The sequence below is a fragment of the Perca flavescens genome, chromosome 16 (genome assembly GCF_004354835.1).
Source record: "Perca flavescens isolate YP-PL-M2 chromosome 16, PFLA_1.0, whole genome shotgun sequence".
In the NCBI taxonomy this organism is placed as follows: Eukaryota; Metazoa; Chordata; class Actinopteri; order Perciformes; family Percidae; genus Perca; species Perca flavescens.
The window spans coordinates 29,886,802-29,913,422 of record NC_041346.1 but is presented as its reverse complement, the minus strand read 5'-3'; the positions used below and the strand labels follow the sequence as shown (position 1 = coordinate 29,913,422).

The 26,621-nt window shown below is 40.7% G+C and overlaps 1 protein-coding gene across 1 annotated transcript; it reads right to left on the bottom strand.

The window, feature by feature from the left end:
- Positions 1–744: 744 nt before the first annotated feature.
- On the bottom strand, positions 745–26,621 carry arrdc3b (arrestin domain containing 3b). The gene is made up of 8 exons (XM_028601796.1): positions 26,154–26,621; positions 16,413–16,494; positions 13,026–13,173; positions 12,098–12,200; positions 6,633–6,889; positions 4,537–4,690; positions 1,951–2,105; positions 745–1,236 (listed from the first exon to the last, which is right to left on the bottom strand). The coding sequence occupies exons 1-8, from the start codon at positions 26,431–26,433 to the stop codon at positions 1,159–1,161; spliced, it is 1,257 nt and encodes a 418-aa protein (XP_028457597.1). The 5' UTR covers positions 26,434–26,621; the 3' UTR covers positions 745–1,158.

Here is a 26,621-nt window from a genome sequence, read left to right as displayed (position 1 = left end):
AGTGGTGTAGAGCTGGGCAATATATGGATATTATATCGATATCGTGATATGAGACTAGATATCGTGTTAGATTTTGGATATCGTAATATTGTATTATAGCATTAGTGGTGTCTCTTCCTGGTTTTAATGGCTGCATTACAGTAAAGTGATATACAGTACAGGCCAAAAGTTTGGACACACCTTCTCATTCAATGCGTTTCCTTTTTATTTTCATGACTATTTACATTGTAGATTCTCACTGAAGGCATCAAAACTATGAATGAACACATATGGAATTATGTACTTAACAAAAAAGTGTGAAATAACTGAAAACATGTCTTATATTTTAGATTCTTCAAAGTAGCCACCCTTTGCTTTTTTATTAATAAGGGAAAAACTTCCACTAATGAACCCTGACAAAGCACACCTGTGAAGGTAAAACCATTTCAGGTGACTACCTCATGAAGCTCATTGAGAGAACACCAAGGGTTTGCAGAGTTATCAAAAAAAGCAAAGGGTGGCTACTTTGAAGAATCTAAAATATAAGACATGTTTTCAGTTATTTCACACTTTTTTGTTAAGTACATAATTCCATATGTGTTCATTCATAGTTTTGATGCCTTCAGTGAGAATCTACAATGTAAATAGTCACGAAAATAAAGAAACATTGAATGAGAAGGTGTGTCCAAACTGTTGGCCTGTACTGTACTTTTCTGACTGTTGTAACTGTCCTATTATTTGCCTTTACCCCACTTAGTCATTATATCCACATTACTGATGATTATCAAAAATGTCATTGTGTGAATATTAAGTGAAAGCACCGATAGTCAACACTACGATATCGTTGCTGTGTAGATATCGAGGCATTAGGTCAAAAATATCGTGATATTTGATTTTCTCCATATCGCCCAGCCCTACAGTGGTGTCAGAGAACACTTGTTGTGCCTCATCTTGAGCACAGGATACAGATGACCCGGCACGGCTCGAACTCCATCGTCCATCATGTGTCAACGGTCCCCAAAATACTGGGTCAGCTGACTGTCCCGGGACAGGCAGGGTCTAAGCCTGATGATGTATCGTGATATATAATCTGGTGAGAAGGCTGGCTGTGCTCGAGCCCGGAGCTTAAAATGGGTGACTGTGTCTCGTTGTTTGTGCAGAAGCCCGTCTGAGCTCACGTCAGCGGGACGGACACGTGTCGGGTCTCCGGGCGTCCGCCGCCGCGCACACCTCACCGGAGTCGGGGTAAGGATCCACCTGAAGGGGACACGGAGACAGAGCGCCACGTTCACAGGCTGCTTTTCTACAATACAGGCCAAAAGTTTGGACACACCTTCCCATTCAACGTGTTTCTTTATTATCATGACTATTTACATTGTAGATTCTCACTGAAGGCATCAAAACTATGAATGAACACATATGGAGTTATGTACTTAACAAAAAAGTGTGAAATAACTGAAAACATGTCTTATATTTTAGATTCTTCAAAGTAGCCAACCTTTGCTTTTTTTGATAACTCTGCAAACCCTTGGTGTTCTCTCAATGAGCTTCATGAGGTAGTCACCTGAAATGGTTTTACCTTCACAGGTGTGCTTTGTCAGGGTTCATTAGTGGAAGTTTTTCCCTTATTAATAAAAAAGCAAAGGGTGGCTACTTTGAGGAATCTAAAATATAAGACATGTTTTCAGTTATTTCACACTTTTTTGTTAAGTACATAATTCCATATGTGTTCATTCATAGTTTTGATGCCTTCAGTGAGAATCTACAATGTAAATAGTCATGAAAATAAAAAGGAAACACATTGAATGAGAAGGTGTGTCCAAACTTTTGGCCTGTACTGTAAATATATATATATATATATATATATATATATATATATATATATATATATATATATATATTTTTTTTTTTTTTTTATTGATTTATTTATTTATTTATTGATTTATTTATTTATTGATTTATTAACTGTACCTCAGAGTAGAGTGGCGGGGGCAGATACTTGAACTCTGTGATGTAAGTCAGCATAGATCCCTCGTCCTCTCCGTCTCCGTCAGACCGATCGCAGCTGTGCAGACATTGCCGTCTGTGAGATTCCGATATTGCCAGATCGCTGTAACTCGGCGGTGCTGCAGAAAACAAACAAGTGTAACATTAGAGATGTTCTGAGCGTAGACGGTAGAAATGAGTGGGATGTGCATTATATGCAACTTTCAGCAGGGGTTGACTCCACTGGCTCCAAAAATAAGTCTGTTTCCATAGAAGTCTATGAGAAAATGAGCCTACTTCTCACTTGATTTATTACCTCGGTAAACATTTTCATGATGAGTTTATGGTCTCACTCTCTAGTTTCAAGTCTTCTGCAACACAGCATTCATTTGGTAAACGATGGTCCCATTTACTTAAAAACAGCCGATAAAGCAGGGGATGCTTTAGGACCTGTCAGTAACACTCTCTCTTTCTGTCCTCACGCTTCTTGTTTCTTTTGCTGTCTCTATGCGTATTAGGACTGTGTATTGGCAAGAATTTGGCAATACGATACATGGGTCCATATATACAGTACAGGCCAAAAGTTTGGACACTTTCTCATTCAATGCGTTTCCTTTTTATTTTCATGACTATTTGATTATCGGTGCTTTCACTAAATATTCACACAATGAGATTTTTGATAATCATCAGTAATGTGGATATAATGACTAAGTGGGGTAAAGGCAAATAATAGGACAGTTACAACAGTCTGGTAAAGTACAGGCCAAAAGTTTGGACACACCTTCTCATTCAATGCGTTTCCTTTTTATTTTCATGACTATTTACATTGTAGATTCTCACTGAAGGCATCAAAACTATGAATGAACACATATGGAGTTATGTACTTAACAAAAAAGTGTGAAATAACTGAAAACATGTCTTATATTTTAGATTCTTCAAAGTAGTCACCCTTTGCTTTTTTATTAATAAGGGAAATAATTCCACTAATGAACCCTGACAAAGCACACCTGTGAAGGTAAAACCATTTCAGGTGACTACCTCATGAAGCTCATTGAGAGAACACCAAGGGTTTGCAGAGTTATCAAAAAAAGCAAAGGGTGGCTACTTTGAAGAATCTAAAATATAAGACATGTTTTCAGTTATTTCACACTTTTTTTGTTAAGTACATAATTCCATATGTGTTCATTCATAGTTTTGATGCCTTCAGTGAGAATCTACAATGTAAATAGTCATGAAAATAAAAAGGAAATCCATTGAATGAGAAGGTGTGTCCAAACTTTTGGCCTGTACTGTATATATATATGCAGTACACAGAAAGTGCCTGCTAGGCACTGTTACTGCTAGGCACTGTTACTGCTAGGCACTGTTACTGCTAGGCACTGTTACTGCTAGGTCCTGTTACTGCTAGGCACTGTTACTGCTAGGCACTGTTACTGCTAGGCACTGTTACTGCTAGGCACTGTTACTGCTAGGCACTGTTACTGCTAGGCCCTGCTAGGCACTGTTACTGCTAGGCACTGTTACTGCTAGGCCCTGCTAGGCACTGTTGCTGGCCCTGCTAGGCACCTGCTAGGCACTGTTACTGCTAGGCACTGTTACTGCTAGGCACTGTTACTGCTAGGCACTGTTACTGCTAGGCCCTGCTAGGCACTGTTACTGCTAGGCACTGTTACTGCTAGGCACTGTTACTGCTAGGCACTGTTACTGCTAGGCCCTGCTAGGCACTGTTACTGCTAGGGCCCTGCTAGGCACTGTTACTGCTGGGCCCTGGCACTGTTACTGCTGGGCACTGTTACTGCTAGGCACTGTTACTGCTAGGCCCTGCTAGGCACTGTTACTGCTAGGCACTGTTACTGCTAGGCCCTGCTAGGCACTGTTACTGCTAGGCCCTGCTAGGCACTGTTACTGCTAGGCACTGTTACTGCTAGGCACTGTTACTGCTAGGCACTGTTACTGCTAGGCACTGCTAGGCACTGTTACTGCTAGGCACTGTTACTGCTAGGCCCTGCTAGGCACTGTTACTGCTAGGCCCTGTTACTGCTAGGCACTGTTACTGCTAGGCCCTGTTACTGCTAGGCCCTGTTACTGCTAGGCCCTGTTACTGCTAGGCCCTGCTAGGCACTGTTACTGCTAGGCACTGTTACTGCTAGGCACTGTTACTGCTAGGCCCTGCTAGGCACTGTTACTGCTAGGCACTGTTACTGCTAGGCCCTGTTACTGCTAGGCCCTGCTAGGCACTGTTACTGCTAGGCACTGTTACTGCTAGGCACTGTTACTGCTAGGCACTGTTACTGCTAGGCCCTGCTAGGCACTGTTACTGCTAGGCACTGTTACTGCTAGGCCCTGCTAGGCACTGTTACTGCTAGGCACTGTTACTGCTAGGCACTGTTACTGCTAGGCACTGTTACTGCTAGGCACTGTTACTGCTAGGCCCTGCTAGGCACTGTTACTGCTAGGCCCTGTTACTGCTAGGCACTGTTACTGCTAGGCCCTGCTAGGCTAGCCCTAGATGCTATGTCCGTTATTTTTACAGTCTGGTTCTGAGAAGCGATGTGCGTTAACCGTACGTACCCTCGGGTCTCTCCGACAGGCCCAGCCAGCTCAAAGTGCTGCAGTTGCTGCTGATGCTGGAGGTGCGGGTGGTGCAGGCGTGCAGAGGTATGGTCCCGATCACCAGCGGCAGCGACAGAGACAAGTTCAATCCACCGGGAACGTCCACGTACACCTGCAGCCAGACAGGAAGCGTTGGTTATAACAGGAAGAACATTTTTGTCTCAGTGTGAGCCAGTTGAACCGGTTCATCGCAGCACTTTGAGGTTTCATAAACACGTGAACTATAGTTTATTATATTTATTCAATCTGGCACTCAGTAGGAAACACGCAACGAATTAACCCTCCTGTAATCATCTGTCCTCGGGTCAAGTCTGACCACTTTTCAAAAAGTTTTCTATATGAGAAATGTGGGTTTCTTTCAACAAAATTGCCCAAAAATAACATGGACGGTTGTTGTAAGTTTATTTGATTAGGACAATGCACATTAATCAACATTTCTGTAAATGCGTCATTGTTAGCCAGTCAGCTAATCTTCAACTGTAGTCAATTCAATTCAATTTTATTTATAGTATCAAATCATAACAAAAGTTATCTCGAGACACTTTACAGATAGAGAAGTATAGACCACACTCTATAATTTACAAAGCCCCAACAATTACAGTAATTCCCTTAAGAGCAAGCAGTGCGACAGTGGCGAGGAAAAACTCCCTCTTGGGTCCTAGTATGCATGTCTTTATGGTGGGAGGAAAGCCACGCAAACACAGGGAGAACATGCAAACTGCACACAGAAAGGCCCGGAACAACCTGGATTCGAGACCAGAACCTTCTTGCTGTGAGGCAGAAGTGCTAACAACTGAACCACCGTGCTGTCTATTAAGCATTTAGACTTGCGGTGTGAACGTAGCTTTACATTGTGCTTAACATTTTTGCCTCTTGGGAAGCACTATCTGTAAAAACAGTATTATTAAACTTATTATTAGTGTGTAGGAGCCACATGCCACACTCCTGTAGGTTTATGGTCTCATTCATTTTATTATTCACTGCACTGATATTGTAGGTAGTGGGCGGAAGTGATAACTGTAATTGAAATTAGGGCTGGGCGATATGGACCAAAAGTCATATCCGATATATTTTGGCTGAATATCGATATACGATATATATCCCGATATTTTTTTCCGCAAAGTGAGAGCAGTTCAGTCAAAGTCAAAGCCAAATAGGACATGTTACAAGTAGTTTCATAGAAACCGGCTATTTCAGTGAACAGTTGCAAAATCAAATGAATAAATAATCAACAGGTTTCTTCACCTGGTTCATGATTAAATGCTCAGCTGTTCAAATAACAATATAATGTAAACATAAATACTGTATAACAACAGGAGTACCTTTTTTTTTTTTTTAAATCAAAGCTCCATAAGGTGCACATTTAACTAAAAAACAAATATCTTAAATAAAAATAGCCTATAAAATAAAAGAGGCCAAGTTCAGAAAATGACATCACTTTACTGTAATGTAGCCTTTAAAACCAGGAAAAGACACTTATGTCATATCACGATATTACTAGGGCTGCCACCTCTTAGTCGATTAGTCGACTAATCAGTCGTTTTGGTCTTAGTCGACTAAGATTTCTTTAGTCGATTAGTCATTTTTTATGCTTATTCATGCTTAATTACTCATTTCCAAGAAACTTCTGAGCACATTTATGGTAAACACAAGATTTAAAGTGGTGCTTTTGCAGGATTAATTGTGGAGAAACTCAGTTTTACAGATGGTTAATTAACTACATTTATATTGTGCTTTTCTAGTCTTAACCACCTCTCAAAGTGCACAGCTCTGTCAATTAAATCAACTAATCGATTAGTCGACAAAATCCTATAAGTGTTAGTCGACTAAGAATTTCTTTAGTCGACGACAGCCCTAGATATCACGATATCCAAAATCTAAGACGATATCTAGTCTCATATCACGATATCGATATAATATCGATATATCGCCCAGCCCTAATTAAAATCGGATCTTCCGCGTCTCAGTGTTTTTTCATCTCTCAGTTTAATCGGCTGCATTTTTTTTGGACGGCTTACAGTCGAAACCTAGTGGTTTTAAAGTCCTGGACTCACCACGAGTGCGTACTCCACCCTGATGATGGGGCAGTCCAGGATGGAGGGAGACACCGGGGGGATCTTGAGCAGTTTGCCCTCCCAGCTCTGGCTCTTCCCCTGCAGCAGAGCCTCTCCTCTCAGATTGGACACCAGTTGCTGGATCTGCTTGCCCTTGCCCTTGGCGAAGAAGGTCTGCGTCTGGTAGAGAGCGGCCTTGGGCACCACGACCCGGGACGAACAGTTCTCCACCTCGGCGAAGATTTGGATCGACTCGCCTTGGAGAGAAGGGAGAAAAGATCAGTCTGGCAGACTGAGAGAGAGAGAGAGAGAGAGAAGGAGTTTGAATAAGTGAGATCTTAAAGAGTAAAGAAGAAGAAAAAGGGTGGAGGAGTTCAACGCGTTCATATGATAGCGTATGAAAACTTATGCACAACAATTTGTATATCCTGCAAAATTGGCAACAGTGTAATATATGAATAAAATAGATACATGTATAATAATGTCCAAAATGAAGTCTTGTAATATGTTTTTTGTGTAAAGAGACAATGAGCAATAAATCCTGTTGCTCAACCATATAAACGGTTTCCCAATTTGATTGTAGCACAAAGCCCTATGTATAATCAGTGGTGGAAGAAGTTCTGAGGTCTTTTTACTTTAGCGTAGACATACTCTTGTTACAAGTAGGGTTGGGTACCGAGACCCAGTGCTTAACGAAGAGCAACGCGGATTTCTGTGCCTCATTTCGGTGCTACCGATATGCCAGCGCTGCCCTCTGATGCTCCACAACGGACATTAGAGGCAACAGAAGCATCGCTGCATGTGACGCTAGTTACGGTGCCTTGCGAAAGTATTCGGCCCCCTTGAACTTTTCGACCTTTTGCCACATTTCAGGCTTCAAACATAAAGATATAAAACTGTAATTTTTTGTGAAGAATCAACAACAAGTGGGACACAATCATGAAGTGGAACGAAATTTATTGGATATCTCAAACCTTTTTAACAAATAAAAAACATGAAAAATTGGGCGTGCAAAATTATTCAGCCCCCTTAAGTTAATACTTTGTAGCTCCACCTTTTGCTGCGATTACAGCTGTAAGTCGCTTGGGGTATGTCTCTGTCAGTTTTGCACATCGAGAGACTGAAATATTTGCCCATTCCCAAAACAGCTCAAGCTCAGTGAGGTTGGATGGAGAGCGTTTGTGAACAGCAGTTTTCAGTTCTTTCCACAGATTCTCGATTGGATTCAGGTCTGGACTTTGACTTGGCCAGTCTAACACCTGGATATGTTTATTTGTGAACCAGTCCATTGTATATTTTGCTTCACGTTTTGGATCATTGTCTTGTTGGAAGACAAATCTCCGTCCCAATCTCAGGTCTTTTGCAGACTCCATCAGGTTTTCTTCCAGAATGGTCCTGTATTTGGCTCTATCCATCTTCCCATCAATTTTAACCATCTTCCCTGTCCCTGCTGAAGAAAAGCAGGCCCAAACCATGATGCTGCCACCACCATGTTTGACAGTGGGGATGGTGTGTTCAGGGTGATGAGCTGTGTTGCTTTTACACCAAACATAACGTTTTGCGTTGTTGCCAAAAAGTTCGATTTTGGTTTCATCTGACCAGAGCACCTTCTTCCACATGTTTGGTGTGTCTCCCAGGTGGCTTGTGGCAAACTTTAAACGACATTTTTTATGGATATCTTTAAGAAATGGCTTTCTTCTTGCCACTCTTCCATAAAGGCCAGATTTGTGCAGTATACGACTGATTGTTGTCCTATGGACAGAGTCTCCCACCTCAGCTGTAGATCTCTGCAGGTCATCCAGAGTGATCATGGGCCTCTCGGCTGCATCTCTGATCAGTCTTCTCCTTGTATGAGCTGAAAGTTTAGAGGGACGGCCGGGTCTTCGTAGATTTGCAGTGGTCTGATACTCTTGCACAGTGCTCCTTGGGATGTTTAAAGCTTGGGAAATCTTTTTGTATCCAAATCCGGCTTTAAACTTCTCCACAACAGTATCTCGGACCTGCCTGGTGTGTTCCTTGTTCTGCGTGATGCTCTCTGCGCTTTAAACAGACCTCTGAGACTATCACAGAGCAGGTGCATTTATACGCATATAGACTTGATTACACACAGGTGGATTCTATTTATCATCATTAGTCATTTAGGTCAACATTGGATCATTCAGAGATCCTCACTGAACTTCTGGGGAGAGTTTGCTGCACTTAAAGTAAAGGGGCTGAATAATTTTGCATGCCCAATTTTTCAGTTTTTTATTTGTTAAAAAGGTTTGAAATATCCAATAAATTTCATTCCACTTCATGATTGTGTCCCACTTGTTGTTGATTCCTCACAAAAAATTACAGTTTTATATCTTTATGTTTGAAGCCTGAAATGTGGCAAAACACTGTAACACTACACTTGGCAGCAGGTAACGTTAGCCTACTGCTAGCTAGCAGCTGGATTAAACCATAGACAGTATGTAAGAATGGACCAACAGAGCCTGTGTCTCTGGACAGAGACCAGTGAAGGATATCAGAAGTCTCTTTCCCGGTGCTGGCTGAGTGTTACTGAGCAGCCTCCAGCTGAGCTTGAAGACGTAGATGTGACGTGAGCAACGTGTCTGAAAGTGTGAAGTCTTCTGGTAGCTGTGCCGAGAGAAATCTCAATCATTCCCAATCTTACAGAGACGGAGAGCGTAGGTATATGTAAGGAGATAACATAGACACAGGCTAATTACTGATCACTAACATGCTAGTTAACATTAGTAATTAAACCTAAACAGCTAATGGAAGTCCAAACTGCCTGTGAGCTTCTCCTGTACTATACGGTAATTCCTCTACTGTGTGACAGTAAGTCTCGTGGTTATGACCCAATCGTTAGCCTATTTTTATAAAAGCGTTCTGCTACGGAGCCATAACGTGAGCTACAAGGTAATGGAGCCTTTTATACATTGTCGTGTTTCTTTAGAAATAAACAACGGACAAATAGAGTCTTTAAACGCTTCAGATGTAAAGTTATTCTCTGTCAAGTGACGTCAAAATGAATGGGAGTCAATGGGATGCTAACGGTGGGTGATGGCTTTGTAGCATCAAAATGGCGCCATAGGAGGTTTGAGTTCTGAAGCGAAGCTTACTCCCCCTTGGATTAAACACGGTTAAAATGCTGACATCTAAAAAGTGTAAAGTGTGACTGTATTTCACTGTAGAGGATTCCAACAGCAGGAGTTAAATAGTGTGCAGCTGCCGTTGTTGGAAAAACAACACAACGTGGTGTGTTCACTTGAAACTGGTAGCCTTGCGGTGCATTCAAAGTTATTGTAAAATACCCATTTCCCATCTGGTGGTTGTTTTTGTCCTTTACCAGCAATTTACTAGTGAAATAAGTTATAGTTATTACTCTATTATTAAATCATTGAATTATGACCATATGGCCTTAGCAATAAGCAAGCTGTTCTTTAATGTCGCCGTTGTTTATTACCCTTCTTTCTTTTTTTTTTACTTTCTTAAAAAGGTATCGGTTCAGGCACCGGCACCGTTTTAAAAGTATCGCTTTAGCATCGGTATCGGGAAAAAACCCAAACGATACCAAACCCTAGTTACAAGTAAATATTCCAAATCTCACCAAGTAAAAGTATACTTAGAGTACCAAAAGTTGTACATGCCCTGCTTACAAATCGCCTGGACTACTGCAACTCTTTATACTATGGCCTCGACCAGTCTTCTGTTCGCCGATCGCAATTAGTTCAAAATGCAGCTGCACGCCTGCTGACAGGGAAAAAGCGCTTTGACCACATCACCCCAGTACTGTCGTCTCTCCACTGGTTGCCTGTCGCCCTCAGAATCCATTTTAAGATTTTATTATTTGTTTTTAAATCTTTAAATGGATTGGCACCTTCTTATTTAGCTGATATGTTGATTTTACATACCCCAGTCAGAGCACTTAGGTCAAATGACCAGCTTCTTTTGGACTGTCCCAGATCCAGACTGAAAACCAGAGGGGACAGAGCTTTTTCAGTAGCAGGTCCTAAGCTCTGGAATGCTCTCCCCCTCAATATTAAAGCAGCTAGCTCTATTGAGTCATTTAAATCACTTTTAAAAACTCATCTCTTTGAAATGGCTTTTAATACAAGCTGAGCTGTGACATTGTTAATATTGTTTGTAATCATGTTTACATGTGTTTTAATTATTATTATTATTTCGGGGATACTATGTTTTTAATAGGCTTTTACTTTTTCTTCTTGACTAATTAGTATGCTTTTTATGCTGTTACCGGTATTAGTATCTGTACAGCACTTTGGGGCAGGAGTGACTACTTGTAAAATGTGCTTTATAAATAAATTTGACCTTGAAAAGTTAAAAAAATGTTATGTTTGAATAAGGAAATGAGGCATTATCTAATGCTTACGTTTGGTGAATGGAGGAGAAATCTACAGACACAAATAGAAAAAGTAGTAGTAAAATAAATGTTTTCTTTAAATGCGTTCTCATAACTGACGAATGCACAAAAATTCGTATATCCTGAGAAATTGGTGACTGCCAGCTGGTCACATGACAGTTAAGTTTAGCGTTTTTTACAGTTAAGTTTAACCGACAAAAGGTGAGCATCATCCAGCGACGACTTTAAGTTGAGTTCAGACACCAAAATGACTAGTCAAAATAAGAAAAAAGATTGTGGTTTGGGGAGACTGTCCTCCCATGAAAAAAATGCATCCATAGGTCATTTGTTCAACCATCAATTACGACTTATTATTACGTTTCTAGTGGTGGCGCCCTCTAGTGGCCGTAGTAGTTCTGACGGGAGCAAAGCAGGAAGTAAGGTGAGGAAGTATAAGAGCTCCAAATGTCCTGGTAGCAAATTTACGAAATCCTACTGTCGGTACACGATCCTTTCTGCCTGCACGATCCGTTCTGTTAGCCAAATTAGCTGTTAGCTAAACTAACGTTAGCTTGGGTGTCGACCGGAAGCGTGGAACAGATCGTGCAGTCGTAAATCATCGTACAACAGGGCATGCGCAAAATGTTCGCACATGCGCTGTTGTACGAGGATTTACAACACTAACTTTAAAAGACTCTCAAAATAAAACTTGAAAATAACCATTAACATATTTAACAGCTGTTACGTTAGTTCTACTTTACTACTTGTGCTCATTTAAAATACAATCACTCAATACTCGTCTTTATTGTTATTACTGTAAAGTCTTAATGTAGCTGTAGCCTGCTTCTCCCATTAAGTTTGACTTAACGTCATTTTAGACTGAATCTAGCTGTCAGCTAGCGGTTAGCCAAATTATCTGTTAGCTAAATTAACGTTAGCTTCCCGGTGGAGTCATGACAGACATGAACACCCGTTTCCTGGGTGAAAGTCAACGTGCTGCTGACCGTAATAAATAAGTGGAACACGTACTAAGTACAGTGTTTTAGTTTCCATAGCTTTATGTACGAAAGCTTCGTGAGAACAGCCTGAGGAGTTAGGAGGAGGGTGGGCTCACCTGGTGTGTAGCCCTTTCGCTCGATCTTGGCACTGAGGGAGATCGGGCCTGAAGCGCAGAACCAGCAGCACAGTGTCTTCTCCTTCGAACCAGCCTGAGGCGCCTGAAGCACACAACCATCGGCGTTAACACCTCAACAACATCACAGCCGCTCCCGCCCTCTCGAGGGAACATTTGGGGGAAAACGCTCATTCGCTTTCTCACCTCACCTCATCTCAGAGTTACAGGAGAAGATAATTTTGTGGCTGAATTATGGGAAAGAGACCACTAAGGTCTATATAAAAGAGACTTCAGATACAGTATTAGGGACCACTAAGGTCTATATAAAAGAGACTTCAGATACAGTATTAGGGGACCACTAAGTTCTATATAAAAGAGACTTCAGATACAGTATTAGGGGACCACTAAGGTCTATATAAAAGAGACTTCAGATACAGTATTAGGGGACCACTAAGGTCTATATAAAAGAGACTTCAGATACAGTATTAGGGGACCACTAAGGTCTATATAAAAGAAACTTCAGATACAGTATTAGGGGACCACTAATGTCTATATAAAAGCATCCAAAGAGCACCATCTCATAGGACCTTTAAGTGTCACTTTTTTATAAGAGGATAGTTTATATAAATAAAGAAATATTTTTCAGTTATTTGTCTGCAGCTCATTCTGTTAAAAACATCATGAGAAAATCATATCATCAGCCTAAAATCGTGAGTTGAGTGTATGGTTACATTTCCAATAAAGACCTATAATGTTCCTAGCTGCCTTGTCTCTTTATGCTATGCTAAGCTAAGCAGCTATATATTTACCATATAGGTATTCTCCTCTAACGCTCAGCAGAAAAGCGAATAACCAGGATCCCCCAAAATGTCGACCTGCTCCTTTGAAAAAAAAAAAAAAAAAGCCAGCGTTTGCGGCGTGCTCCTACCAGCAGCAGTGGCGTGTTGATGTCGATGTGTTCGAACACGATGAACTCTTTCTTCACTTTGACCGGCAGCAGCCACGGACGGTGCAGTTCAGCTTTCACCCAGTACCTCACGTTGCCGTGCTTCCCTTCGAAGGAAGTGGCCAGAGCCCTGACAACACAGGAGGAAGCAGAGAGTGGCATTACAACATGGCATCACGACCCCAGTAGGGCTGCCACCTCTCAGTCGATTAGTCGACTAATCGGTCGTTTTGTTCTTAGTCGACTAAGATTTCTTTAGTCGATTAACTACATTTATATTGTGCTTTTCTAGTCTTAACCACCTCTCAAAGCTCACAGCTCTATCAATTAAATCAACTAATCGATTAGTCGACAAAATCCTAGAAGTGTTAGTCGACTAAGAATTTCTTTAGTCGATTAGTCATTTTTTATGCTTATTCATGCTTAATTACTCATTTCCAAGAAACTTCTGAGCACATTTATGGTAAACACAAGATTTAAAGTGGTGCTTTTGCAGGATTAATTGTGGAGAAACTCAGTTTTACAGATGGTTAATTAACTACATTTATATTGTGCTTTTCTAGTCTTAACCACCTCTCAAAGCTCACAGCTCTGTCAATTAAATCAACTAATCGATTAGTCGACAAAATCCTATAAGTGTTAGTCGACTAAGAACTTCTTTAGTCGAGGACAGCCCTGGACCCGAGGATCTTGTTGCCAACATGCTCCAAGGAAAATATCCTTGGAGCATGTTGGCAACAAGATCCTGGTTGCAGCTGTCGCAGTGGTCCTGCTGCACTACCTGCTAAGCTCTGCGGAGGCCTACTCACCGCAGCGGTTGTTGATTCAGGCTGCGGCCATATTTTCAGTAAAAACGAGTCGATATCCAGAATGCGGATGAACGGACTCCATAGGAGGAAATGTCATGAAGTTGTAATTCCAATGAACAGTATGATAACGTAGCCACTTAGCTCATGGGAATATCTACTCTAACCCCTAAGCTTTAGGAGCTTTCCATCTACAGTACAGGCCAAAAGTTTGGACACACCTTCTCATTCAATGTGTTTCCTTTTTATTATCATGACTATTTACATTGTAGATTCTCACTGAAGGCATCAAAACTATGAATGAACACATGTGGAATTATGTACTTAACAAAAAAGTGTGAAATAACTGAAAACATGTCTTATATTTTAGATTCTTCAAAGTAGCCACCCTTTGCTTTTTTATTAATAAGGGAAATAATTCCACTAATTAACCCTGACAAAGCACACCTGTGAAGGTAAAACCATTTCAGGTGACTACCTCATGAAGCTCATTGAGAGAACACCAAGGGTTTGCAGAGTTATCAAAAAAAGCAAAGGGTGGCTACTTTGAAGAATCTAAAATATAAGACATGTTTTCAGTTATTTCACACTTTTTTGTTAAGTACATAATTCCATATAACGTGTTCATTCATAGTTTTGATGCCTTCAGTGAGAATCTACAATGTAAATAGTCATGAAAATAAAAAGGAAACGCATTGAATGAGAAGGTGTGTCCAAACTTTTGGTCTGTACTGTATCTCCTCCCTGTTACGTTGTATTCGCAAATCAACTCGTTTTGACTGATAATATGGCCGCGGCCAGAATCAACAACAGCTGCGGTGAGTTGCTCAAAAACTTTTTTAGTAAATCTGGGTACACAAACAATGTTGTCAATGCTTTTGTTCATGTGTAGAGCCTCTGGTGATACTTGGAGCATAGTTTCATGTTGTGTCGAGACTTCTTAGGGTTTCAAAAATAGCTATTTTGAGACTAGCATAAAAGTGCCCCCTAGCACTCCCAGGCCATTTGACCCAAAAACGAGAATACGGTGAATCTTAAAAGTGGCGATTCGGTCCTAAATATGCTTTTAAACTTAAGTTGGACTCACGTACATTCACAAAAATACCCTAGGATGCATTTTGGCGAGAGTTACGCTTTAAATTGGTTTCTGGGTATGTTTTTATCAGATAGAACAGGAGTTTCCCACCATTATAAAATTTAGACTCAGCACCCGATGCAGTTTTGGGCAGCACCTACAGTAAACTCCAACAATGAATGAAACTAAAAAGGCTTTTCTCTTTCGTTTTTTTTTTAGCAAGTTTTGTCTTTAATATTTTTGAGTGTTAGGGTGAACGTACCCATTAACCCCACCAAAATCTGACTTTAGTTATTTTTCCTACATACTGACATAGTTTATTAACATAATCATTTGTTAAAATGTAAGATTAATCTCTCATTTGAAAATAAATGTATTTATTTGTGTATGTTTTATCATATAAAATAAAGATATTTTATGAATAAAGTCAAAAGTCTGGCATGGGCTTAATTGGTACCAGGCACTGTTAAAGGAGAAATCCGGCCGAAGGGAAAAGAGGTATGTAACAGTACAAACTTTGAATTTAAACGGTTTCTTCGCAATGTCTGAGTTGAAAACGCATCTTGTTGTCACGTAAGGGCCCTGTTCATGTTACACAGACATTTTAATTGCATTTTGTGTCTGTTAAAAAGGCACGAAGGCAGTCTATAAGGTGCCCCGACAACTAGCATTTTAGTTAACTGGGAGCTCTGGCCATCAGCTGCAGCAACTCCAGTTTGCTAGCACCAAGCGTCACTTTGACAGAGAATAACTTTACATCTGAAGCGTTTAAAGACTCTATTTGTTCGTTGTTTATTTCTAAAGAAACACGACAATGTATAAAAGGCTCCATTACCTTGTAGCTCACGTTATGGCTCCGTACGATTGGGTCATAACCACGAGACTTACTGTCACACAGTAGAGGAATTACCGTATAGTACAGGAGAAGCTCACAGGCAGTTTGGACTTCCATTAGCTGTTTAGGTTTAATGACTAATGTTAACTATCATGTTAGTGATCAGTAATTAGCCTGTGTCTATGTTATCTCCTTACATATACCTACACTCTCCGTCTCTGTAAGATTGGGAATGATTGAGATTTCTCTCTCACAGCTACCAGAAGACTTCACACTTTCAGACAGGTTGCTCACGTCACATCTACGTCTTCAAGCTCAGTTGGAGGCTGCTCAGTAACACTCAGCCAGCACCGGAAAAGAGACTTCTGATATCCTCCAGTGGTCTCAGACCAGAGACACGGGGTCTGCTGGTCCAGTTTTTATATATATATATATATATATATATATATATATATATATATATATATATATATATATATATACCCATTTTGGTCGTTTTCGCCCCCCATCGACAGTACTCTGATATATCTAGCGATCAAGATTCAGGTAAAAATCGGCCGGATTTCTCCTTTAAGTAGCAGAAAATGGAAATACCCCAAAGAAAGTACCTTGAATGTGTAATTATACTTGAGTAAATGTTCTCAGTTACTCACATTTGAGGCAGGTTGAAGCTGAAAGCGAACTCGTGTAAGCCGGCGTGCAGAACAGTCAGACCTTCCTCTGGACAGTCCTCGTCTGAAACACAGAAAACACGTTTCCAAAATCCATCTGCGAGTCCGTTAACACACAAAGGGCTCGTTTTAACGATCAAAGCGCACGGCGTGAAGCGCCTGGTGCAGGTGTGTTTAGGGCGTGTCCAAATCCACTTTTGCTAGTTTTGATGGTGGAAAAAAGTGTCCGTGCGCCTGGCGCCTGGTTCTAAAGGGTTGTTCTTAGTGTCTTCATTAATCAGAGGTGTGTTTTGGGCGTAACATGCAATCAACCAATCAGAGATCATCTCCCATTCATCAACCAATCAGAGATCATCTCCCATTCATCAACCAATCAGAGATCATCTCCCATTCCCTTTAAAAGCCAGGCTCGTTTGGACCTTGGAGCATTGCTGTTATGATGGAGGATTTACACCGTAATGTTATTATGTGTAATCTTCTGCATGTGTGTGTGTGTGTGTGTGTGTGTGTGTGTGTGTGTGTGTGTGTGTGTGTGTGTGTGTGTGTAACAAGCATAGTGTGCGTGTGCTGTGCACGAGCCTAGGAGCATTTTACTAATGCTCTGTTAAAATAACAATGAAATGCTGCGTTATTGACTTTAGACCAGGTTTTTGTTGGTCAATGGCGCGATCACTTCCCGCTGCCTCAAGATAGCAATACTCCCAGAATGCACCTGAACACACCTCCCTGTAAGACCAGCACTTCCTGCGTACAGTATATAACTGACTTTTGTTGATCTGAAATGAAGACAGATTCAGCAACTGCATCACGGCCTATTTCTCTCTTCAAATGTTTTCAGAAACATGTTTCGGTGAACTATTTCAGTACAATATGAGATATCGTATTCTGAAGTCTGGCTTTGAATTTCCGGAGAAGCCAGACCCCCACGTGACGCGGTCGTCCAATCAGCTGCGGGTTTTCATTTCATTTTTTTGGGCAACAATACAGATTAGCGCCCCCTGCTGTTATAGAGATGTATTAGGTCTCGTCTCTTCGGTGTTCTGAGGAACTTTTTGGACCGACTTGGGGAGTCTGATCGGCCGACTGGCTTTACTGCCGAGGGTCGGTGTGTCACGACCTTAACACAGACTGATGTCATAAAGTGGCGTATGTATGACACGCCAATTCGTATGCCAGTTTGGGGTGTTATCAAGACGCATAATCGCTTTTTAGCGTGTTTATCAACGCAGTTCGGCTCCCATTGACCTACATTACGTGTAGGGTTGGGTACCGAAACTCGGTTCCGACGTAAACGGTAGTAACGAGACCGAATAAGAACAAAAAGTTCGGTGCCTGACTTTACACTATACTCGACAGCAGGTAATGTTAGCCTAGCTTTAGCTAGCAGCTGGATTAATCCCGGTTAAAGTGCTGACAGCTAACGTTAAACAGTTTAAAGTGTGACTGTATTTCAACAGTGTGCTCTGCAGCGCAGCAGCTGCCCACGTTGGAAAAACACAAGACGGTGCGTTCACTGAAACTGGTAACCTACAGCTTCGCGGTGCATTCAAAGTTGTTGTAAAATACACTTTTCCCACCTGGTGGTTGTTTTTGTCATTCAACAGCAATTTACCGGTGAAATAAGTTATTGTTTATTATAAGTTATAGTTATTACATTACTAATAAATCATTTATTTTAGTAGTAATAAACAAGTTGTTCTTAAATGTTGCCGACTGTTGTTTAGTACCCTTCTTTTTTCTTTCTTTTTTACTTTCTTAAAAAGTATCGGTTCAGTATCGAGTAGTATGAAAGGATGGCTTTAAGCCCGTTTTACATTAACCGCAGCCGAGCTGGCGCATGCAAATGTGACATCATGAGATCTCCGTGACTATTTATACCCGCGCTGGTGGCGGTGACACTAGCTGCAGTCTTCTCCTGAACAGCGGTGGCGCTAATGAGCAAAGGCTACCGACGTTGCTCTTTCTACAGACTAGAAGAAGAAGAAAAAGGTAAACAACGGCAGAACTGGCAGCAGCATTGCCGTCAATGCTGCGATCTGATTGGATGAGCTACTTGGTGGGATCGAGCCTTTCACTATAACAGAACTCATCTTAACCCAAGAAGCACCACTTTAAATCTTGTGTTTACCATGAATGTGCTCAGAAGTTTCTTGGAAATAATTAATTAAGCATGAATAAGCATAAAAAATTACTAATCGACTAAAGAAATCTTAGTCGACTAAGACCAAAACGACTAATCGACTAAGAGGTGGCAGCCCTAGCGTCTAGTATATAACGGCTTTAAGTCTGCAGAGGAGAGGGTAGATGGGTAAAACACAGGACTTCCCCCAGGAGAGCCGGGATCATGTCCCACATGTGACGTTTTTCAGCCTTTTTTTTCGGATGTAAACATACTAGAGCTGGGCGATTTGTTTCCCTAAAAAATCTGCGATTTTTAAAAAAAAAAACTCGATTTTCGATTCGATTTTCACCCCCTTCCATTTAAAACAAAATAACTGCGAACTGTAAATATATTTTAAAATATATATTATAAATATATATATTTATTGTATTTAATTAAGGTGCATCAACATAAACAAAATTGCAAAGGCAAACCCTTTCTCTAAGTGAAAAGTCACTGTGCAGTGTGCAACAAAGATTGTTAAACATCCAAATTATTTATACTGTATTTGGATTAAAAATAAATTTAAAAAATCGATTTTTTGAAAATATGAATCGATTTGACCTACCAACTCGATTTTTAAATCAAATCGATTTTTCTTAGTCAACTTAGATTTAGATCTCTTTAGTCCATTAGTCATGTTTGATGCTTTTTTTCATGCTGAATGACTTATTTCCAAGAAACATACGAGTACATCTCTGGTAAACACAAGAATTAAAGTGGTGCTTTCAGCACGACTCTTTGCTGAGAAACTCAGATTTACAGATCTGTCGATTAAATCAACTAATCGATTAGTCGATGCAACTGAATGAGTGTTAGTCCACTAAGAATTTCTTCAATCGAGCACAGCCCTAGTTTACATCCACTGTATAACAGCGTAGACATACACGTGGAAAGCTCAAAATGTGTAGAGATAAACGGCACTACGAAAGTGGCCGTGTATGTTTACGCAAAGTCACGATGTTGTGTTGCCTTAACATTAAAACAGCCCCGATATCGGAGTTAAGCGGAGTGTGGCAGGTTTGGCGATGGCAATTTTGGGGAAGTTTCAAACAGAAGTTACCCTTTAAAATAAGAGTTCACGAGTAAATGTACTCCGTTACATCCCACCACTGTTGAAAACCCAGCCCTAGGTCACTTTAAAAGTGCATTTATCACCTTATATTGCTGCGTTTAATCAGAACGAGAAACCATAAACTCAAACAAACTCCATGTACTTCCTCATTCCTTCTGTTATTGTTTGTATTTCTGCATAAACGTCCGCTCTCTCAACCTGCTCAACTTCCTGCCACCTCAGCACCCTATTTCAGCATCTGTCTGTCTCTCTGTGTGTGTGTGTGTGTGTGTGTGTGTGTGTGTGTGTGTGTGTGTGTGTGTGTGTGTCTCAAGTCGTCACCGGCCGCCACAGAGCGAGCAGGAGCAGACCGGTATGAACCAGACTGAGCAGCTTCCTTCAGCTGGAAACTCCAACGCATTGCATTACAACCTCGGCTGCCCATTGGAGGAGAGCGCACTATGTATTACAGGCAGCGCTCTGATTGGTGCAGCCGGGACAAGCCCCTGCCCACACTAGTACGGCCATGTGGTGTATGCTGCACGAGGAGGAGGAGGAGGAGGAGGAGGAGGAAGGGTGTCCTCCACTAACAGGTAGCTCTGAAACTCTCACGCAAAACACACAGTTAAATAAATGATGACAGACGAGAAACTTCTTTTTGGATCGTTTTACTACCAGCAACAGACGTATATACACAAACACGAAACATACACACAGAAAATAGAGAATCTGCATCATATTTTCATCTTTTTTGTACAAAAATGGCATTTAAATTTCACAACAGATATACAAACAAAAGAACAAATCTCCCCATTAACGAAGGTGTAACAAATAAACACACACACACCTACCTCTCTCTCTCTCACACACACACACACACACACACACACACACACACACCCTTACCTCTCACACACACGCACCTACCTCTCACACACACACACACACACACACACACACACACCCCTACCTCTCTCACACACACACACCTACCTCTCACACACACACACACACACACACCTACCTCTCTCACACATACACACAGACCTCTCTCACACACACACACACACACACTTACCTCTCTGACACACACACGCACACAAACAATCATTTCACTTCCTCTTGAACTTTGACCCCGACAGCCGACATTCATCCAGTTCTGCTATAACGAACGTTTTTTTCAAAGCTGCGATTATTGAAGCTACTGAAGCAGAGTTTCAGTAGCAGGGCCACACCTCAAACACACCTCTTCCTGTATTCCTATAAATTCTCTCTCTCTCTCTCTCTCTCTCTCTCTCTCTCTCTCTCTCTCTCTCTCTCTCTCTCTCTCTCTCTCTCTCTCTCTCTCTCTCTCTCTCTCTCTCTCTCTCTCTCTCTCTCTCTCTCTCTTATATATATATAGAGACAGAGATACTTTATTCATCCCGAAGGAAATTTTAGGCATCCAGTAGCTTAGGCAACCATAACACAAACACACACACATATATAAGCTCACATACATAAAAATAAAAATCACTCACAGAAATGCAATGACCATGATAAGGTGCTATGGTAGAGTACAATGGTGGTAGTGCAAAAGTGAACAGTGCAGGGATTGAACAGTGCAGTAGATTATTATTAAATATTAACTATGAAATATTAACATAATGACCTATTAACTGGCTGAATAAGTTATAAGATGTAGAGGTTATGATCCCAGTCCAGATTGTGTAGGAGGGCTAATATAGCTAATATAGGAGGGCTAATATAGCCAATAGAGGAGGGCTAATGTAGCCAATATAGGAGGGCTAATATAGCTAATATAGGAGGGCTAATATAGCCAATAGAGGAGGGCTAATGTAGCCAATATAGGAGGGCTAATATAGCCAATAGAGGAGGGCTAATGTAGCCAATATAGGAGGGCTAATATAGCCAATAGAGGAGGGCTAATGTAGCCAATATAGAAAGGCTAATATAGCTAATATAGGAGGGCTAATATAGCCAATAGAGGAGGGCTAATATAGCCAATATAGGAGGGCTAATGTAGCCAATATAGGAGGGCTAATATAGCCAATAAAGGAGGGCTAATATAGCTAATATCGGAGGGCTAATATAGCCAATATAGGAGGGCTAATGTAGCCAATATAGAAAGGCTAATATAGCTAATATAGGAGGGCTAATATAGCCAATAGAGGAGGGCTAATATAGCCAATAGAGGAGGGCTAATGTAGCCAATATAGAAAGGCTAATATAGCTAATATAGGAGGGCTAATATAGCCAATAGAGGAGGGCTAATATAGCTAATATAGGAGGGCTAATATAGCCAATAGAGGAGGGCTAATATAGCCAATATCGGAGGGCTAATATAGCCAATATCGGAGGGCTAATATAGCCAATATAGGAGGGCTAATGTAACCAATATAGAAAGGCTAATATAGCTAATATAGGAGGGCTAATATAGCCAATAGAGGAGGGCTAATATAGCCAATATAGGAGGGCTAATATAGCCAATAGAGGAGGGCTAATATAGCCAATATAGGAGGGCTAATGTAGCCAATATAGGAGGGCTAATATAGCCAATAAAGGAGGGCTAATGTAGCCAATATAGGAGGGCTAATGTAGCCAATATAGGAGGGCTAATATAGCCAATATAGGAGGGCTAATGTAGCCAATATAGGAGGGCTAATATAGCCAATATAGGAGGGCTAATATAGCCAATATAGGAGGGCTAATGTAGCCAATATAGGAGCGCTAATATAGCTAATATAGGAGGGCTAATATAGCCAATATAGGATATATATATTTTCCTTAAATTTGGGTGTTTTATTCAATTTTATTCAGGTCGGAGTCGAACCTGAGATTTTAGCTGTAGATTTACATCAAAAAGGTCTACAGTGCACATTCAACGACTCGTTTTGTGTAATTTTTCCTGCAAAAGTGCAGTTTTTTAGCCCCTAAAATCATGAATATTTCCTTCCTCGAATATACTACTCTATAGCCATCCAATATACTACTCTATAGCCATCCAATATACTACTCTGTACCCACCCAATATACTACTCTTTACCCAGCCAATATACTACTCTGTACCCACCCAATATACTACTCTATAGTCATCCAATATACTACTCTGTACCCACCCAATGTACAACTCTATAGCCATCCAATATACTACTCTATAGCCATCCAATATACTACTCTATAGCCATCCATACTCTTCAGAAACGACTTGATAATCCTCCATATTCTCCGTCTTCATGATTCAGTCTCTAATGCTTCAGATAATCTCTCAGTTTAAAGCTGAAGTCTGTAAAACCATAACAGACCCGATTACATCGTTGTTGTTGTTGTGGTTGTTGTTGTCAGTCTGACCCACATACTGGTCCCACTGGGAGGAACTGTAACTGGGTGATGGACCAGACCTCTGCTTTCATTTCAAACGGCCCTCTCATTTGCATCATGCTTTACATGTTTAACAACAGAACTGCTCCGGTGTGGGAGGAAGCAGTTTAAAAAAGGTGTGTACGTGTACATTTTAAAGTGCCCATATGCTACAACACACACTAGTTCACCATAATCTCCAAAAGAACTACTTCCATGTGCTCCCTGGTTTAGAAGAAGTCTCCCAGCTAATCCTGCCTTGGAACTGACTGAAGTTGGAGAAACAGCCTTTCTTTTACTGTCTATGGAGCTAGCTGACATGATCTACGATCTGAGCTACTGAGCATGTGCGAGTGCAATCAAAGATAGTACAGAAGAAGAAGAAGAAAAGAGGTCTCACTCTGTAGCTAAAACAGAGACCTGAACACAGGGTGAAAAGAGGAGCTGCAGCAATGTGCAGTACAACTAAAATATGGTGATTTTTGAAAATTAAACCATGTAAACCTATTCTGGTACAACCTTAAAATACAATTATGAACCTGAAAATGAGCATAATATGGGAGCTTTAACTAATATCACACATTAAACTTCCGCAGTTGTTTACTGACATTAAGACAATTATTTTTTGTATTTGCAAGAAATGTTTACATATGCAAATGAGGCATTATCTTGCCAAGTATGTGCTATACACTGATATACGCCCTTATGTTTTATGAGCCGAACTCAAAGATCTAAGACGTTTTCTATGTACACAAAAGGCTTATTTCTCTCACATATTGTTCACAAATCATTTTAGAGGGGCCTTTTATTGTGGTTAGACTAAGTCACACCTGTGCAATAATCATGTGGTCCATTCAGCATCTTGATGTGCCACACCTGTGAGGTGGATGGATTATCTCGGCAAAGGAGAAGTTTTTTTTCTTTGCATAGGCTAAATAAAAAAGGTATTTCACCTGTGAATTGGTGCATAAAAGTGTATCAAAATGCAGGAAATGAAGTCTTAGACGCTCACAATTTCCCTGGGGGAGGACACCTAGACACCCACCCCCCCCCAAAGTCCCATTCTGTCCCATACATATACAGTACAGTATACCCACTACGATACATTATAGACTACACCACTGAATGAAATGTTGTATAAACCAGGCTGTGAATGCTATCTGAACAAAGCCCTTGGTAGAAAGCTTCAGAATAAAGAGAGGAATGAAAGTGGAAAGTTTGGTGAATGTATGTAGAGATTTCTGGCTCAGAGTTCGAAAACAAAACCTTGAAAGATATGAATTGTAAAAAAACTCCAATGACATGTTGAAGACACTACAGGTTAACCAACAGATATCACCGTGAAACTTCCCCAGTTACTGACATAAAGACTGCATCACAAGTTATGAAATGCTTGTTGAAATATGCAAATGAGGCATCATGTAATGTTCACTTTTGGAGAAAATGGACAAATTGTTGAAAAATAAATGTTAGAGAAGAAAAATAGGCCAAAAAACTGTTCACTTTTGGTGAATTTTGGAGAAATCTACAGACACAAATAGACAAATTGTTCAAAAATGAACATCTAAAACGTGTATTTTGGATGTTTTTATCCCCCCACTATTCTGAAAAAGGACGTGTTAAGGAAGCCAAATAGCCCAAAAAACTCAAAATTAAAACAAAAAGTTTTGCCTGTAGTGTCTCCATTAAATATGCAGATGAGGCATCATGTAATGTTCACTTTTGGTGAATTTTGGAGAAATCTACAGACACAAATGGACAAATTGTAAAAAAATAAACATCTAAAATCTGTATTTTGGATGTTTTTTTTTTTCCCCAGTAGTCTGAATAAAGACATGTTATAGGAGCAAAATAGCCCAAAAAACTCGAAATTAAAACCTAATGTTTAATGAGGAATTATGTAATGTTCCTTTTGGTGAATTTTGGAGAAATCTACAGAGACAAGTAGACAAATTGTTGAAAAATAAACATCTAAACGTGGACTTTGGATGTTTTTTCCCCCACTAATCTGAAAAAATACATGTTATGGAGGCAAAATAGCCCAAAAAACTCAAAATGAAAACCTAAATGTTTAATGAGGCATCATGTAATGTTCACTTTTGGTGAATTGTGGAGAAATCTAGACACAAGTAGACAAATTGTTGAAAAATAAACATCTAAATGTGTATTTTGGATGTTTTTTCCCCCACTAGTCTGAAAAAGACGTGTTATGGAGGCAAAATAGCCCTAAAAACTCGAAATTAAAAACCTAATGTTTTGCCTGTAGTGTCTCCATTAAGCAGCAGCTGTTAGCCGGTCCTCCCTCCTCCCTCTCGGTTAGTCTCTGAACAGGTTTGAACCGCTTCTAACAAAGGGAGTTGGCTGACACAGAGCTTGCTTTAGGTCCTTTAAAACGTTTATCGCCTTTCAGTTTCTCTTAACGTTACGCAAAACTTGAAGAAAAACAATGGTGTGCTTTCGATTTTTGGATTTCTTTCTCGTGTCTCATACAAGAAGTGCAACTTTTCTTCCTTTCCCTGCAGCAAACTGAAGATGCAACAATATTCCCAGCAAGCAATTTAATAAAGCGTTTAAAAGACGTAAAATATATATACGTTAAAAACTGACGTCTAGGCTAAAAACACGGCAACATTTGGGCCGTTAGTGAAAGTTTAGTAACCGTTTAACCATCAATTAAACGGTTATTGAACGACTTACATACGTTAACAGACAAAATAATGTATAAAAAAAGGGATTCAAATATAACCTCTTCTGATAAATTACAAACAGACGGACTTAACATTTAGAGCTATAACGGTTATATCTAGTTACGCTAAAATACGTTAAAATGAACGTCTAACGTTATAGCTAGCTGAGACGTTAAAATTACGTCTAGCTGTGCCTCGTTGGGGGTTTTAGTTAACTTTATCGGTTAAAAGTTTGATACCGTCTCACGTGAAACGGTTTATTTTTAATTGTTAAAGTGTCCATTTGAAGTGAGGAAGCAAGAAGAAGCATCAACGATCTGTTGCATCAGCACCACTGTCACTGAGGGGATGTTTTGGGGGCCGTTTGTTTGTCTGTTTGTTTCGACTCTGAGTATTAATAAAGTTGTTTTTTTTTTATTTAAATTTAAAGTTCAGTTATAAACTCATCTCGTCTCCCTTACCTCTCTCCTCTCCTATCAAGGTGTCGTAATGGTGCAAGTACTCCACCTCCTCGGTGTAGTTTTGAGTATAAGCCGTGTTGGCTCCGGCGTTCCTCGACTCTGTCCATCGGACTTTGGCGACTCCTCTCGCGGTTATATCCAGGCTCTTGACCCGCACGTCCCCGGTAACCTCCACCACCACTCTCCCGGTAACCAGGTCTCCACCGGAGAACGCCGGCAGGTTGTTCTCGTTCAAGCTGTCAAAGTAGATCGCCAAGACCTTCACTTTGCCCAGAACCATGGCGGAATGACGAGAGAATACTTCCAAAAATAAGAAGTTATATGAGGCTTTTAGCTATAGCTGCGGGTGCCCAGCACAGAGCCGGGTCCGCGGCGGCTGTGTCCGGGACGGTTCATCCGGGTGAGACGGTGAGCTTATGGGGCCGGTTCTGCTCCCCGGTGTCTGCGTCTCTCTGCTGCAGTCCGCCT

Excerpts from the sequence above, each read along its gene's own strand:
- arrdc3b (XM_028601796.1), bottom strand. The coding sequence starts at position 26,433 with ATGGTTCTGGGCAAAGTGAAGGTCTTGGCGATCTACTTTGACAGCTTG. Across the intron at positions 12,201-13,025 it reads TCAACACGCCACTGCTGCTG|GCGCCTCAGGCTGGTTCGAA; the intron begins GTAGGAGCACGC and ends TGTGTGCTTCAG. Across the intron at positions 4,691-6,632 it reads GGGTGGAGTACGCACTCGTG|GTGTACGTGGACGTTCCCGG; the intron begins GTGAGTCCAGGA and ends GTCTGGCTGCAG.